At 33.0% G+C, this 17,657-nt stretch overlaps 1 protein-coding gene across 3 annotated transcripts in view; it reads right to left on the bottom strand.

Moving 5' to 3' along the window:
• Window positions 1-15,931, bottom strand: part of Nectin3 (nectin cell adhesion molecule 3) — a 130,111-nt gene extending 114,180 nt beyond the window's left edge. For all 3 annotated transcript variants that reach the window (XM_033768080.1, XM_033768081.1, XM_033768079.1), the window contains exon 1: window positions 15,881-15,931. In XM_033768080.1, the coding sequence (XP_033623971.1) occupies window positions 15,881-15,890 (10 nt within the window). In that variant the 5' untranslated portion in view covers window positions 15,891-15,931. The remainder of the gene's footprint in view (window positions 1-15,880) is intronic.
• Window positions 15,932-17,657: the final 1,726 nt, after the last annotated feature.

Raw genomic sequence — 17,657 nt, 5'->3', positions numbered from 1 at the left:
TGCAAATCTAAATAACGATATATCATTTATTACTCATTGTGATGGTTATAATCAAAGACAGACAAGAAAGGTAAATTTTATAAGGATGTAGTGAAGTCTTGTATGCTATTGGTACAAAGGGAAAGTCATGCCCCTCTGTAAATCAGTCTAGAAGTTTCTCAAAAGACTAAATGTACTTACAAAAGGACTTGAAAATTTCACTTCAGGGTAAGTATCAAAGTGAAATAAAACATAGATGAACCTTGAAAAACTATACTACATGGAAAAAAAAGACAAAAAATACTTTAGATTTTACAGCATCTTTATGATAAGACATTTTTATGACAGTTTTGAAACTGGGCAGTGTTAGTCCAATAACCTTGTTCTAAAAGTTTGTTTTGCTCTTCTCACTTCCTTTCCTTTTCATATTAAGGTTGAATTTAGTAGAGAATTGTATTGAATCTATAGGGTAATTTGAGAATTGTCTTTTAATAGTATTTGTTTTTTTAGACACAAAGCAAATTTAGGAGTTTTGAGGGTTTGGAGGGCTGAAGTGAAATGGGAAACAAATGCTTTTTTAGCAATGATAAAACTGACTATAGTGATAGATGCAGAACTCTAATGAAATTATATTATTGTATCAATAAGCTTTTACATATTGTAAAAGAAAGAAAAACAAAAATTTCAGATAAATTTTTAATTAACAAACTTGCAATACAGAAAATACAAAAGATGCTCCTCAGGCAGAAGGAGAAATAGAACCCCAGATGGAAACTTAATTTGCCAAGAAGAAATGCAGAAACAGAAATGATGATGTCAGAGACATTTAAAAATATGGAGTATTTTACAGAGTAAACAGACAAATCTTATTATAAAAATTATTTACAGAGTAAATAATCATTTACCGTATAAAACAATGAAATGTCTTATTGGACACAACAGTAGTAGTAATGATGGAGATAAATACAGTTAGAAGTGTCTGATGGGTCCAATATTGTCTGGAAAATAATAGTACATTTACTGTCAGCACTCCAGATAAAATGGTACAGTATCTACTGATTCAAATAGGTATGGGTTAAAAAAAAAAAAGGCAATGTGAAATAGGAAGAAAAGAGCTAAAGGTTTAGTGAAAGTGGGAAGAGTAGGGGAAAGGTAATAAGGGAAAAGAAAAAAAGATGAGAAAATGAAAAAATGGAAATAAAGTGTTTGTAAATGGGGAGAGGAGGAGGGGGTGAAGGGAGGGCAGGGAAAAGGGGAAAAAATGAGAACCAAGACCTGTCATGTAAAGGTACAAGATCCCAAAAATGCATGTAACTGTACTATATACCTAGAATGTACCAATAAACTCAATTAAAAAAATTTTTAAAAGGCTGTATTAAACATGTATAGACTTTTTTCTTGTCATTATCCCCTAAGAGATATAACTACTATTGATAGTGTCTACACTGTATTAGGAATTATAAATAATTGAAGAGATGATTTAAAATATGTGTGTATGAAGTGTAAGTTATATGCAAATACTATACCATTTTATAAGAGACTTACTTAAACATCTAACATTTTGGTACCTGCTGTAAGGTCCTGGGATCCCTTTGGATCTAAATGATCTCCTCTCTCTAGCATTATTTTTTGCCTTAAAGTCTAGTTTCTTTGAACCTATCAAGAATGCATACTCTCTCTATAATAGCCACAAAGTGAATACAGTGAAAGAATTTAACATTAACAATTTGAAAGGAGGGAAATTTTATTTAAAATAATACAAAGAAAGGCAATAGATAGATGAATAAATTGAAACAACATATGGACAACCAGAGAGCAAAAGGTACAATAACTCACATATGTATAGTTATATAAATACGTTAAACACCATAATATATCACACAAAAGACAAAACCTAAAGGATTAAATTTTTAAAAGTACATCTACAAAACCCATGCCTTAAATGTAAGGACAAAGAAAGACTGAAAGGCTGGGAAAATGATAAAAATACTAGCCAAAATAAACCTAAATGTGGCAATACTAAAATCAACATAGTCTTTAATGTAAGAAGTAATGTTAACAACAGAGGGCTATTTTATAATGAGTCAAGTCCCAGGAAGAAGTAATATTTCCAAATTTTATTATACTCCATAATCTAACCACAAACCACAGAGCAAAAGCTCACAAAATTGTAAGTAAAAATAATAATAGTAATAAGCAAATCCACATCTTGGCAAATGATTTTAATATACTCTTTAACTGAAACAAGAAAAAAATCAGACAAGATAAAAAAATCTAAACAATACAATAAAGTTAATCTAACTGGTGTCCATATAAAAAGAGAGAAAAGAGAGACACATCACACAACAAAATCATGTACATTTTTTTTCCAGTTTTATATAAAATTGCCAATGGGCCTAAACCGAATTATAGAGTTCCTTAACAAAATATAATTATAAAAATCAAAAAGAACAACTTGCCTCTGTATCTACATAAAGAAATACTATTTGAAATAATCCATGAGCCAGAAAGATCATACATAAATTTTAAAATGCTCTGAATTGAATATATATAAAAGTCATACAGCAAAACATATAGCTCAAATGAGAAACGATAACAGATGAAAATGAGTAACCTCCAAAACTCAACAAAGAATTGGAATTAACTCCCTTCAAGACAAATAAAATGAAACAGAAAGTGAACTAGAAAACATGAGATCAATGAATTAAAAGTGGGTTCTTGGAAAAGTCTAATAAAATTGATGACTTATCTAGGAAACAAAAGAAAATATCAATATGACAGTGAAAAAGATGAGGTCATTACAGATTTTCTGGACATTAAATAGATAATAAGAGGATATCTTTAACAATTTCATGTTAACAGGTTTGAAATCATAAAATTGACAAATTCCTACAATGATGCAATGTATCAAAACATACACAGTAAAGAAAACCTAATACTATACAGTAATTTAAAATGCCCTCTAGCCCCAGATGGTTTTGCTTATACCAGTAATGAAAAAATAAAGTAAAATAAAATAAAAACAAATCTTAAAGTTTGAAACAAGATACAAAAAGATGTAACACTTTTGAATTTTTAATGAGCCTCACAGAGCCTTGATATCAAAACTTGACCAAAAGTTTTATTAAAAAAGAAAATTATAAGCCAATTTAATTCATAAACATACATAAACATAAATGAAAAGAAAGTAGTAACATCAAATCACTAAAATAATAAAGGATATATTCCTCAAAACTAAACTGGGATTATTCCAAAAACCCCAAAAAAGAAGAGTTTCATATTTTAAATCTAATTCACCACCACTTTATAAAGGGGGGGTCACATGATCATCTTTAAGACAAAGCATTTGAGAATATTTAACACCTCATCATAGCAAAAATTCTTAGCAAACTAGGAATAAAGAAACTTGTGATATGATAAGTTTCTAATAAAAACAAAACACCAAACAAACATTAAACTTTGAGATGAGGAATACTTTTAACTTCAGATATTATGAACAATGCTATCAGCCAATACTTTAACTCAACACCATATTGGAGTCCTGTTCTACCAATACAATAAAGCAAAGAAAAAGGAAACAAAAGTATAAGGATTAGAGAGAATTAGGTTTTCATTACAAAGTACTATATTAGAAATAAGTGAAGTTAAACAAGGTCCTTATACCTGAGACCACAATACCAATATTAATTATACGTGCTTGCAAAGGAATAGAAAATATTTTATAAATATAATTTACATCAACAAATCAAATAACAAAATAAATCTATATTCAAGTAAATTACGTTAGGTTTAACATGAAGTTTATATTTACTGAAAACTTTCAACACAGGAAAGTTAGAAAGTTTTTAAAACTACAAAGAAACATTGTGATATTTGTACAAAGATAGGAAATATGGTCTAATGGAACAAAGTAAAATAAAGTTCACACATATAGAGTCAACTTGGTTTATTATAAAGGCAATGTTGCACAGTAGAAGATCTTTTCCATATATGGTGACTGGACAGTAAAGAGAAAAAACATATACTAGACCACATATAATCATAAAAATAAATTCTAAGTGCGTCCTACTAAAGACAAAGTAATAAGTCTTCTAAGAAAAACATCTTTCATGATGTGCTAAAAAAACTTTGTAAACAAGACACAAAGAATGATATAAAGAAAAAGACTAGTTTGACTATTTAGATAGACCTTACATAACTTCTACTCATCAAGACATCATTAATAGAGTAAAAAGTTCAGTTGAAGATTTTTGCATTAGATATAAGAAAGGATCAATAACCTAACATACATAAACAACACCTACATATCCTTACAAAGACAAAAAAAAAAAAAAGAAAAAGAAAAAATACCTCACTCACAGAAAAACCCAAAACCCAATTGAATAAAAATACAAAGAATGAACAGGTACTTCAAAACACAGAATATTTAAGTAATCCATGATCCTCAGACCTCCAGTCATTTGGGAAATACAAAGTAAAATCACAATGCTATACCACCACACATTGATCAGAATGGATAAAAGGAAAATAGTGACATTACAAAGAGCTAGTATGGATATAAATCAACTGTAACTCTTATGCACTATGGATGAGAATATAAATTGTTAAAAACACTGGAAAAATACATAAAATTAAATAGCACTTCTACCACCAAAAGACAAGCACAATGATGTGCACATGAGCATACTATTCGTAAAAGCCTCAAGGTAACAAGAACCCAAATTCCGTCCAATGTTAAAACCATCATGAAATAATCATGGAATATAACACTGTATAGTGGTTTAAAAAATGCTACATGCAATAACATGGATAAATTCCACAATGTCAGCAAAGAAGTATTATACAAAGTTCAAAAAGAGGTAAAACAGCCAGGAGTGGTGGCACATGCCTGTAATCCCAGCACTAGGGAGGCTGAGGCAGGAGGATCGCTACGAGTTCGAGACCAACCTGGGCTACATAGTGAGTTCCAGTTCTCAACTACATAGTGAGATCCTGTCTCAAACAAACAAACAAACAAACAAAACCAGGTAAAATAAATCAGTTTATAGTGTTAAAAGAGGAAATTGTAGTTATTTCTGAGAAAAATTTAAGTTTGAGAGGAATTTCTCTGGTGATGTTTTATTTCTTGTCATGGATCATAGTTTCATAGATACACTGTACTCACTTTCTAATGCGTAGTTCATGGGATTGTACATTTCATACAGGAATTAATATAAAAGATTTACTATTTCATGAATCTGTCTCAACTCTGTCCAAACCAGCTCACACTTCCTATCTTCAAAATGCTCTATTTATTTGGCCTTTTGACTTGAATTAAGCCCTGAATCTCACAGTTAATACAAACAAAACAAAAATTATCATCCTTTTGTTATAGCATGAATTGTAGCCTCCCCAAAAAAGATAAGGTGAAGCCTTAACTTCCAATACATGTAAATAGAACCTTATTTGGAAATAGTACAGTTGCAGATGCAATTCGATGTAATTTAAGATGAGGAAACACAGGAGCAGTGTGAGGCCCTTAAGTCAGTATGACTGTTGCTCATTTATAAAAGCAAAATGTCATGAGAGATATAAAGAGAATATCGCATGATGACAGAGGCAGATACTATTGGGATGCAGCTGTAAACCAAGAATATCACGGATTGACAGCACATACCAGAAACTAGGAAGAGGGAAGGAAGGATTCTATCCAAAGTCATAAGAGGGAAGACAGCCCTGCTGACGAACTGGTTTCCAAATTCTATCCTCTAGAACTATAAAAAAACATACTTTTGTTGTGTTAAGCTACCTTTTTTTTGGTACTCTGATATGGCAGCCACAGAAAATAATATACCCTTCTATATAATATTTAATTCTTATCTCAACTTCCGAATTCAACAAATGTTACATTATTCTTTCATTTGCCCAATGAAAGCATCCAAATTTAGTCTCCTCCCACCCATTTCTCAAATTCTGGGATCACCAAGACATATTATTTTGTCTTATAATCATCTTTTTTTTTTTTTGGTAGTACTGTGGATTGAATTCAGGTCCTTGAGCTTTCAAGGCAGGCAGCAGCACCACTGAGCTAAACCCCCGACCCTATAATAATCTATTTTTAAACATATCCCTTTCATTCCTACTACTGCCATCTTGATTTTTTACCTTAATAAATATATCTAGAATGTATGGCTTATAATCACTATTTCTTACATACTACTTTCCTTATATTTCTTTTGTTTCCAACTGTCAGATATCCTGTAATGTGATAATCAAAAGGCACTCAGTAATCTATCTAGTGTACTTCCTTCAATATATAAATGCAATTAGTTCCCAAAACCATATTTTGTTTGTTTATTTTTGGTACCAGAGATCGAACTCGGGACCTTGTGCTTGTGAAGCAGGCTGCAGAAACACTGAGTTAAATTTCCGGCCCAAGAACATTTTTTTTTTTATCAGCTAGCTAATAAATATTTTATCCTTTCATAGTACTTAGAGCAATATCTAGTAGATTCAGCGCTCAATTAAATATTAAATGCCACAAACAAATTCACTATTATGTCTATACCATCATATACATTTTATAAATTCATGGTATACTTATGCTTTGAATGCTGACTCATCATTTAATTCACTTTTAGTTGATTTTTTTTTATCAATTAAAAGTTCTATCATAAATCCTAATGTAACTTAATATTCACTTATTCTCAAATAAATCTCAAAAGGTCAAAGCCTCTCTGTAACCTCCCTCTCAAATCTATACCTAATTGAATTTTCCTTATAAAATATGAGGGACTCTCATATTAAGATTAGCTTCTCCTACCTACGCTTTTAATGTTCCTGCCTATTTTCTGTTCCTGGACCATGTCAAATCATAGGGCTCTCCTCACTCCTTTCTCAAAGACACAGAATTCTTACCATTAAAAAGAAAAGGCTTTTCAACTTTCTATAGCAGACACCTATAAACAATGCATGTTCTTGGGCTATGGCAAAAACAGCATCCAGTTTTTAAGAGCTAAGTCAACACAAAGATAAAATTTACAATGTGTAATGTAAGGGGCAACAAGTAATGATCAGGATAGACTGTCCTTCAATGGTATGTTGGCTGTGGTTCTGGGTAAGTTCCAGATGACTGCTTAGACCCCTGTTTCTTTACTTCCATAGCTGAACCGTACAATATCCTTTACTAATTTTACTAACTAGAGTCAAGTTTCTGATGTTAACTAAGAACCTTGACTGTTGTCTTAGCTGGGAGTGCTATAACAAAATACCACAGTTTGGGGGGGGGCTTAAACAGACCTTAATTCTCATAGCTCTATAGCTATCTTTGAAACAAAGGTATCAGCACACTCAGGTTCCTAGTAAGGTCTCTCTGCTTGGCAGATGGTTTCTTTCTTGCTTTATCTTCACATAGCAGAGAAAGAGTGCCATAACATTGGGGGCTAGAAGTTTAATATATGAATGGAGAGGACACAAACATTAAGTTAGTAGTAAATGATATATTATTCCCCCTAATATTTCTTTCTCATCTTTCCCAAGAATAGGCATTACCCTATTACTATTTCTTCACTAGTACTTCATTTGTTAATTCCTTGAGATTTGATTTTTACTAAACTTACAGTATTTGTCAAGTATTTTCCAGATTTTATTCTCTTCCTCCCTCCAACAACGTATCTAATCAAAATACCTCAATCTTACAAATGTTCCTACCCTCTCCTCACTATCCCAGGCTTTTTCCTTTTCTTCTGCTCCTTTTCTTCTGTCCTCTTCTTTCTCTCAGAATTCATCCAAACACCTCTATCCTGATAAATCCCAATTTTATATCCTATCCCCATTTTTTTCTTCTAATTACAGGTTCAAAAACATACCCTTAAGGCAACAAAATTAAAATGCCTCCAAAGAATTAGTGGACTGGTTAATCAAATGCTTCACAATTCTTTCCTAATCATTCACGGGAAAAATCCAAGTCAGTTCATATCTAACATTTTCTCCATTCACAACGACATCCAAACACTATCAAATTTATTTCTCAGATCTATTTCTCCTCTCAAATCCCTCTACCAAATAGCCTGTAAACCTTTCTTCCCTTGGACCATTCCAAGTTCCCCTTTCACCTGTCTTCACAGTGCCAATATATCATTAACATTGCTACCAGAACTATACAATATTCTCAAATCAGAGAGTTGACTCAGTAGTCACCTGGGCTGTGCTGCCCACTATACCAGAATCTAACCTCCTCAGAAAGGGGTTAGGATTTCCACATCCCAGTGCTCTTTTCATCTTGTAATGCCCTCTTTTTCATGAAGTTGCCTTTCAAATGGAAATCTGAATTCTTCAAGGTTCAGCCAGAAAATTAGCTCCTTTTAAGTCTTTCTTCACCTCCATTTAAACTGCTCTCCTTTCATAATCCCAAAATACTGTTCACATTTCTAACATAAAACAGTATACTCAAGTTGTATTTGGAGAGCCCTTTATTGCAATTTAATGTTCACAGCAATTCTGTGATGGAAGTACTGGATTACTTGGCCAATTCTACAAGAGATGAAACAGGCAGAAAAATTAAGTAACTAGATTTAAAACACACACACACACACACACACACACACACACACACACACCTTCTAATTCATATCTCCCATCATTCAGATTTTATATTTTCTAATGGCAAAGCCCAAAAAGCCCATCAGGCCTTTTTGCATAAAAAATACTTTTTTTAAATATACTCTCTCCCCGGCTTGAAATAACCTAGTTGTACTCAGATGAATTATACCTATTCTTGAAGGCATATCTCAAAAGTTTAATCTCTTTTAATAGCTTTCCTTGACTAGTCCAGCCGGATCTTTTTATAAGTCATATATGACTTGGTATGTTGTGTGTGTGTATCCATGTGCATGTGTGTGAGTTCTTTCATGCACTGGTTTTATAAGCTTGAAAGCAGCCACTATTGCATTCTCTACACACCACATACATGGTGAAGCTCTATCACCTATTTCCTGATGGATGCTTGATAGTCTCTTAGTACTGTCTCCTTGGCAGTCTGGCTCCCCAGAACCAATTTCTAAGCCTTTTATTTCTTGCATAACAGATCAACGATCTGCATTTTACCATGTTTTAACAGTATTACTTAAACTCATTTCCCAAATTTAAAGCTTGCAGGTCAAAGGAAGTACTATTCTAATCATCTGGTAGGAGAAAAATCTAGGGTGACTATATTAGATGACTGTAGAGGGCAGCAAAGCAACAGCACTATCATCAAAGAAAAAAACATTCTTAGGAAACTTCAGATGTTTTTATATTTTAACATACACTGTCAGAACTAAAGTTTTCCAGGAACAATAGACTTTTGGGGATGCTACAGACAAATTTCACCAGCTATTTATATAATTAAACAACCATATACTATATATTAGACAACTACAGTAAATATAACAAAAAGTTATCAATGCCCACATCCTTTAATAAACATGGAATATATGTTTTGATAATCAATGTATGGCTTCAAAAGAGCCACTGTAATTGCTGACTCCTTTAAAAAAATCTAAAAGGGTTTGGGTTGAAAAACATAAAAATAATCTTTTCATTTACTAATTTTATTTCCTATTTTATTTAAGTATAGAAAAGAATATCAATAATCTACACAGGTATTATTTTCTGCTAAAAATATATGTTTTCATCAATATCACTATACTAGTTCTAGCCCTGATATGCCTTCTTTTTGCTATTCAAATACTAGTCAACTATAGGGGTTATACCAGCTTTAAAAGTTAAAAAAAAAAAAAAGAATTCTTTACCGTTTTACTAATACATAACACCATATAGAAGGCAGAAACTTGAAAGGAATAGGAGTTCCTAGCAGTTAATTCAATACTATAGTTCATCCTATTTATGAACTAGTCAAATTGTGTCATTAGACAATCATATATTTACAATATCATTATTGTTTGTAGGAATGAGGAAGCTACAGTTGATACTGAATACAAGTGCATCATTTGTGTATGTTTCTTAAAGTTTTTGTTGGTGTTAATTTTTTACCTCCTTTAACAAGCAGACCAGCAGAGATTTAGAGTGGCTGTTACAGCTATTAACATAAACAAACTCATGAGTTAGTGAGAAAGGATGCTCTGATGTTCCAACCCTGCACTCTTAACAAGGTTAGAACTGTTATCTGTGTACCTTCTCCCACTTGAATCTCTTAAATAATAGTGAAATTGAGAAGCATTTTCAAATTTTTCATTTTTAAAAAAAGCACCAGAACATCTTTAAGCAGGCTTAAAAACTAGGCAGTTTACTGTCTGACTTCATCAGTACTAATTTGAACTTACAACCATCAGTGGTTATCTCTAATTTAAATCAAATTAGTAGAATCTGACTCCATAACATCTGTAAAACAAATTCTAATTGAACCCAGAGTACCCTATGACTACATAAGATATTTTATTTATAATTTTTGAAAACAATGGCATAAAATGTTTTAATAATGGTGATCACATCTACCATGGACAATTCACAGAAACAGTTTCTATATGAAATCTATCATACTAAAATTTACCAAAACTAACACTACATTAATATTTTGTTTTCTTTGAATTAAAGTAATTAGAAGTCAAGAACATTTTAAATTACAAACAGTGTTTTCAAACAGAAATGGAGCCCTAGCTCTGTATACCTATTTTTATATTTGCCCCTTGGTCATGGATTTCCTAATAGCAGCAGTGGTATTTTTCATTAAAAAATAAACTAGGTATATTAAACTTACCCACTTTATTTCTAAAACTGAAACCCAGAGTGAGATGTACCATAATTAAAGTGAAATGTACAGCACAGAAGCTGTTTAAACTACATGCATGCTAGGTTAAATACAAAGCTAATTTTGCAATACTACAGAAGAAGATTTGTAGTCTTCCCAAAAGGTTAATTCACCAAATGCTTGAGATTCAAATAGATAACACAATGGGAATAAAGACAGAACTAAAGAGGGCAAAATAATTTAAAAAAAAAAAAATCAGTGGAGAACTATCTCAATGAACATCTTTAGGTCTATCAACCTTTTCTAGTTTATACTTGAAACTGAAAATATATATGCTTTCCAAGACAGAAATAATACCATGAGCATGCATCTCTCTTTAAAGATTTTTCCCTGTGTTCTCCACAACAGATTCTGCAACATAATAGTAAGTTTTACACAAAAAAATTTAAAAATAAAGGAGCTAAAGGTGTAGGGATGGTGTGATACGTAGGGGAAGAACAAAAAGGGAAAAGAAAAAAATGTGAGAGAATGAAAAGATGAAAATAAAGTGTTTGTAGATGGGGAGGGGAGGAGGGGGTGAAGGGAGGGCAGAGGTAAGGGGAAAAAAATGAGAATCAAGACTTGCCATGTAAAGGTAGATGATCCCAACAATGAATGTAACTGTACTGTATCCCTAAATGTACCAATAAACTCAATAAAAAAAAAAAAATAAATAAATAAAAATAGGATATTTTACTTAATTTCTTTAGGCATCAGGCACAATACACAACTACTGAGTGCATTAAATGGCTAGTCCAAACTGAAATAATCTCTACCTGTAAAATATCCACAGGATTGCAAATATTTACTGTGAAATAAAATGTAATATATCCCAATTTTAATATCAGTTGCATGCTGCCATATTTTGGTTATCTTGTACTAAACATATTAAGATTAATTTCACTTGTTTCTTCTTTAAAGTAGCATTTGAAAAACAAAGTTATGTAGTTCACATTATATTTCTATTTACAATGCTAGTTAAGACTGCATTTAATTTTGCTGAAAATTCTTCAAATAAATTTGTCTACTACATGCCAAGCACACAAGCATACCAACAGTGAATAAAATAGTGGAGTGTATCTTTCAGAAGAGTGATCTTGTCTGGTCAACATAGTAAATAAAAATGAACAGACTTGTCAGGGACAAGAATCTAAAGGTGATACAAATATTTCAATAGAAAAATACAAATATCCCAATGCTTAGGCTCCACTCCCTAATCTTCTAGAAAAAACTATTGATCCTGTGAATACACAGTAGGGCCTAGCACTGTTTGAAAAAAAATCCCTAGGGTCTGTGATTTGAATCCACTTGTAAACCCTACTTTTGCTGACCACTGCTATCTGGGAATAGTGATTTATATCAGCAGTCACCAATCTTTCTGGAACCAGAGACCAGTTTCCTGAAAAACAACTTCCCCACTAATGGGGAGGGGTGGTTGTTTTTCTTTTTTCTAGTGTGTCTGTGATACATAATAATTATATACCCCGACCCTAGCATCACTGCCTTAACTCTACTTCAGATCATCAAGCATTAGATTCTCCTAAGGAGTGTAAAACCCGGATTCCTTCCAGGCAAAATTCTCAGTAGGGTTTGCACTCCTATGAAAATCTAATGCTGCTCCTGTTTGACTAGAGGTAGAGCTCAGGCAGTAAAGCTAGAGAGGGGGAGCTGCTGCTCATAACAGATGACAGATGAAGCTTCCCTTGGTTGTACACCTCTGCTCACTTCCTGCTGTGCTACCCAGTTCTTAATGTCAGGACTACTACTTGTCCTGGCCTAGGGGCTGGGGACTCTGATCCCTTGATTCATACAGCTTCTCTGTCCTCCTCTTTTAAATTTTATACAGCCCCTCCATCCTCCTTTTTTATAATTTTATTTCTTCTGAAGAAACCTAGCCTGTGAACCTAAGGAGCCTCTACTGGGTGCAACAGTCAACTACTTATAACAAACAAGTTTGACATTTTTTTTAAAAAAAAACAAAATTAAACTATCATTTCTTAGCTATTTAATTTAATTATGAACTGGCATGTTTTTACACATGGCTTAAGTTCCAGTTTATGAATATCCACTGATAAGGCAATAGCCCTTCCCTATTCATCTCAATCAGCAGAATAAATTTTAGGCAACTAACAGGCTTGCAAAGAAAACAACTTCCTGGATGCTGTATTAAAGAAAATAGGTACAATTCACAGTATAGGTATAAATTAATATCCATAGGTAACTATGGTGCCTGCAATATGTATGTATCTACATTCAGAGGAGACAGTCTCCTCTAAAATTTTGAACTGATGACCTGTAAGTGAGCCTTTAAATCTTGAAGCACACTCTTTAAAAATATTTGCAGCAAATTTTAATAAATGGCTAAACTAAACCAGAGGTAGTACAAAAATAAAAATCATTAATGAAATTCAGGAAAGGATGTTTCAAGAACTGAAAACACAGTTTAATTTTAAACAAAACTCTATAACATAATCAAAAGTAAGGCAGATTAATGGTACTCAGATTTTTGAACCTGATTGCTTGGCACACAAAATCATCTTTAAAATTCCCTTACTCCTTTAAAAGGTTATTTGTCTTATCCTATATTTATATATTAATAGTGATTATTTTAATTATATGCCTCACATTTTGCAAATCATAACTGCATATTGTCAAGTTTTATGAACACTTTAACAGGCTACAGAATATGCCATAAAATATATTACTTAGTAATTTTAATAAATTACAGAATATAAAAATACTATTTTTGATAAGGACACAGCATAGCCAGTTTCTCTTCAATAAGTTTCAAAAAATTGGTAAGTTTTACTCTAGAAACAAAGTTTATAGGCACAGCTACTCAGCCACTAATATATCTAAATGTATGTAAGAACAAGTCAAACATCCATGATCTAAAAATCTGAAATATTCTAAAATCAAAACCATTTCGAACAATACCATAAATAGAAAATTCCATAAATTGTGCACTATAAAACCTTGCTTCATCCACAAAACAATTTAGAAATTGTATCAAATTATCTTTGGGCTTTATATGTAATGATATGAAATAAATGTATTTCATATTTAGGCATGGGTCACACGCCCAAGATCTCTCATTATGTATATGCAAATATAGCAAGACCCAAAACACTTATAGACTCAAACATTTCATTAAGGAATACTCAACTTGTTTGGAGTAATCAAGGTAAACCAGGAAATACATGTAATATACACACATGTAACTGCCAAGCTTTTCCAATTCATACTTCTCATGCTGTAGCTAACTGTAAGAAAGAGTTTATATTTTCGGCTTGCTTCCAAAAATATGTTTAGGATATGGAAAAACTCATCATATAGGCAACATGTATACACACACACACACACACACACACACACACACACACACACACGTACATATAGGCATCAGCCCCAACCTGATGCTACTGGTAGAGTTAAAGTAGAAGTTAAATTATGATTATTCTTCCCAATTCCACCTTTTCAGTATAATCACTAATACTCCATAAAGTGACCTTATGGAATTGCCAAATCTTAAAATGCATTTGACATCACTGACAGGAAGATTCAACTAGTTTCCACACAAATATATGGGTAAATTAATATGACTATATTCTTATGTTCTGAAAATTGGTCATCTGTACATTTACCTCAGGCAACCCTAACAAATATTTAAAGACTACATACTAATATAAATACAGCAAATCAATTAACTTACAAATTCAATTACTCTAGACATCAGAGCAGAATTTAAGAATAACCAATATCAGGCTAGATGGTATATGCTGTAAAACAATACTAACATCCAAGTGCCACTGCATTTCATACACACTAAGCATTTACACTTTTTCACTTAATCTATAAAAAGAACCAGATTAGGAGATAATATAAATAACCTGCCAATGGTTACATCTATAAGTGGCAGTCTTTTTGTACAAACTTCCCTTTTAGTAACTAAATCATACAGAAACCAGGAAAGAAAGTTACAGTATTACGTCATTATATGTCTCAAGTCAATACACTGACTCAAATGACTTCTTAAAATGATTTTTACAGTGCTTGAGGGTATAGCTCTGTGGTAGAGCACCTACGTATTATACACAAGGTCTAGCACCACACACACACACACACACACACACACTCTCACACAGAGGGATTCCTTCCCCTATATATTTAATCTGCCTTTATACCTAATAAGTTAGGTACAACTCATAGCACCTCACATACATTTTTATCATAAATAACAAACTGTCCTCTAATCACTTTTCTCCTTTATGCCTATGAAAACACTGTTAAGAAGCTTGAAGCCTGGACTCTCATCGTGTTTTTGCCTCCAAATAACTATGAAGTACATAAAAAATATTCAAACTACTTTTAAAGGTCCCCTAATAGATCTTTTTTCTATCATCTTCTAAGCAACCATCTTAAAATAGAAAGCTTGATAAAAATGTGAAGAGCTGTAGAATCTCAGAGTCAAATGGGACCTTATAAAGGTCAAACAATCTATCTTCTCATTCATCAATACCGCATTGCTATGAATATTCTCTAACTTTTTAAGAAAAATGTGTAGGAAGGAAAAATGAAACAAATCTGATAATGAATTGATTACTGTCATCACAAAAATTGAAATATCAGAATTAAATAAATGAAGTTTGTCAAGTCAGACGTCATTAACTTAGTCCTCTTGATCTTTGTACCTAGGAATCTTTTAGGCTTAAAAAAGTGACAATTTGTCAACCTGTAAAATTCCCATTTTAAAAAGTGACTTTTTAGATAGGATAATAAATACCTCCCCAAATCTGACAAATTGACTTCAGATCAGTTGTTAGGGATAATTTTAATAAATTAGAATGAAAAAGTTCATTATGGTAAAGGTTAACAGTAAATGTATGAACATTTCAAAAACAGCAGAAAAGAAAAAAATCTAAATGCAATAAACAAAATATTCTGATTAATGAAGCATTAGTCATCTTTTCAAATCCTAAAAATCTTTTCAACTCTAAAACTTGGTCTATTCAAATGTAAGTACAAGCCAAACCTTGTAAGTAGTACCATGACTGTCAGCACCAATATTAATAGTTAGGTCAACAAATTGTTACATCAACAAATAGCATATATGAAAAAAATTGTTTCCATACTTACTAGTATCCATTCCTAAGTCACAACAATGGGGTTCTATTCAAAGACTGAATTCTAAATACAGATTAATGGAAAAAGCAGGAAAGAGTTCACAAATTAGGTTGTTATAACACTATATGCCAAAAATGGAAGCTTTTTAAGTGAGCAGTGCACAGTAACACCAACCTAGTGTCTATGTCTGCAACTACAGAGTGACTCTTAAAAACTACCATTAACATTAACTTTCTCTAAATCTCAGTCCATATGCACACACTGCTTAAAATTTAATGTTCTACAATACACTATCAAGCTCCTCTAATGGCACATTATTGAAGAGATAATTTTTAAAACCTCTTCTTCCACGTGAAAAACCAGTGTTCTTTCAAAAGATAACCTCATTTGCACAACTACTGTGAAATTATTTATTACACAAATTCTACCTCTTCTATTATCTGTTCATACTACTTATTCAGTCTTCCACAGGGCTTTGCCTAACTGGACAAATGTACTGCTAGGGAAGCAGAAATATTCTTTCAGTCCTTAAAAACTAAGGCAGGATAATAAACTGTTCATCCTCCTTCCAACTATCTTCAAACTCAACTGGAAGCAGCATTTACAGTCCTCCTTAATAGAACATAAGAAAAAAACAAACAAATTCAATTTAAAGGGTAACAGCATTAAGAATATCTTGGGAGTGGCGATAAAGAAACACTGTACATTAGATATCATGCCATTTATCACTTCTGTGTAAATCAGTAACTCTCTTCTGATACAGTATCATATCTGATGCTTTATACAGTGCTGGACATATGGTGGTAAACTGGTAGTGAATTCTCAGCCTATAGGGGGTACTCAATCTTCCTCCTTCCTAACCAATTACCTTGACACTCCCCTAATTATGACATGATCCTTTTCTTCAAAAAATCACACTACTCCTTGTAATAAATATTGGTAAAACTCCGGCTTAAGATTTAATGATACACTGGGAACAGGTCTTTGAGGAAGTGTAAGTTTTAGCCATCTACCTTTCCCACCAAGAGCCCTTGAATGAATAACAATATGTTGATATTCCCAAAAGACATTTAGAGCTAATCTCCAAAGAATAGTCTTTTCAGTTTCACAAATCACTGCCGTCTGTTTATTACCACTTACTACTATTTTACTCGCATCAAAAGTAAATTTTTTCACATGATCATTAAAAAGTAGGCCTCCAGTCTCAGAAATCTGGGTACAGAACATACAGAGAGCAACTCCTAAATGTGACAGGAACACTGTACCAAAACAAGAGGTCAGTCAGAAAGACACGGAAAAAAGAGACAAGGAGATTCGTTTGATTAGAACCAAGAAAAAGTCGATGTATTCAGGTATTTAACACATAAATCTTGATTCTAGAACAAATCTGATTGTTAAAATACCCAGGGACAGCGTGAGAAACGTCCCATAACTAGAAGGCGGCGACGGGGCTCAATCCAAAGAAACAAGAGGCTACGAGGGCAGACTGTGTCCGGAAGACCGGAGAAAACTGGCTGAAGGGGATGCTGCAGCAGGGTGGGTTAAAATGGTGCCTTCGCCCAGTGGAAGGCCACGAGGGCTGGGCTCGAAGGCGTCCTTCGGTCGGGCTCTGGTCTTAAGGTTTCCGGGATCACAGTCCAACTTTCATGGGGAAGGAAAAAAAAAGAAAGAAAGAAAAGAGGCAGCAGGAGTACATCCCGGCTCGTCAGCCACACAGCCCCGAAGTCTGCGTTCGGCGCTTGCTCCGCCAGGGAGCTGGGAAGTAACGGTCCCCGGAGCCAACGCGAAG

The sequence above is a fragment of the Fukomys damarensis genome, unplaced genomic scaffold, assembly GCF_012274545.1.
Source record: "Fukomys damarensis isolate Sample0158 unplaced genomic scaffold, DMR_v1.0_HiC HiC_scaffold_24, whole genome shotgun sequence".
In the NCBI taxonomy this organism is placed as follows: domain Eukaryota; kingdom Metazoa; phylum Chordata; class Mammalia; order Rodentia; family Bathyergidae; genus Fukomys; species Fukomys damarensis.
The sequence above is the reverse complement of the archived record's forward strand: the minus strand, read 5'-3'. Positions and strand labels throughout refer to the sequence as shown.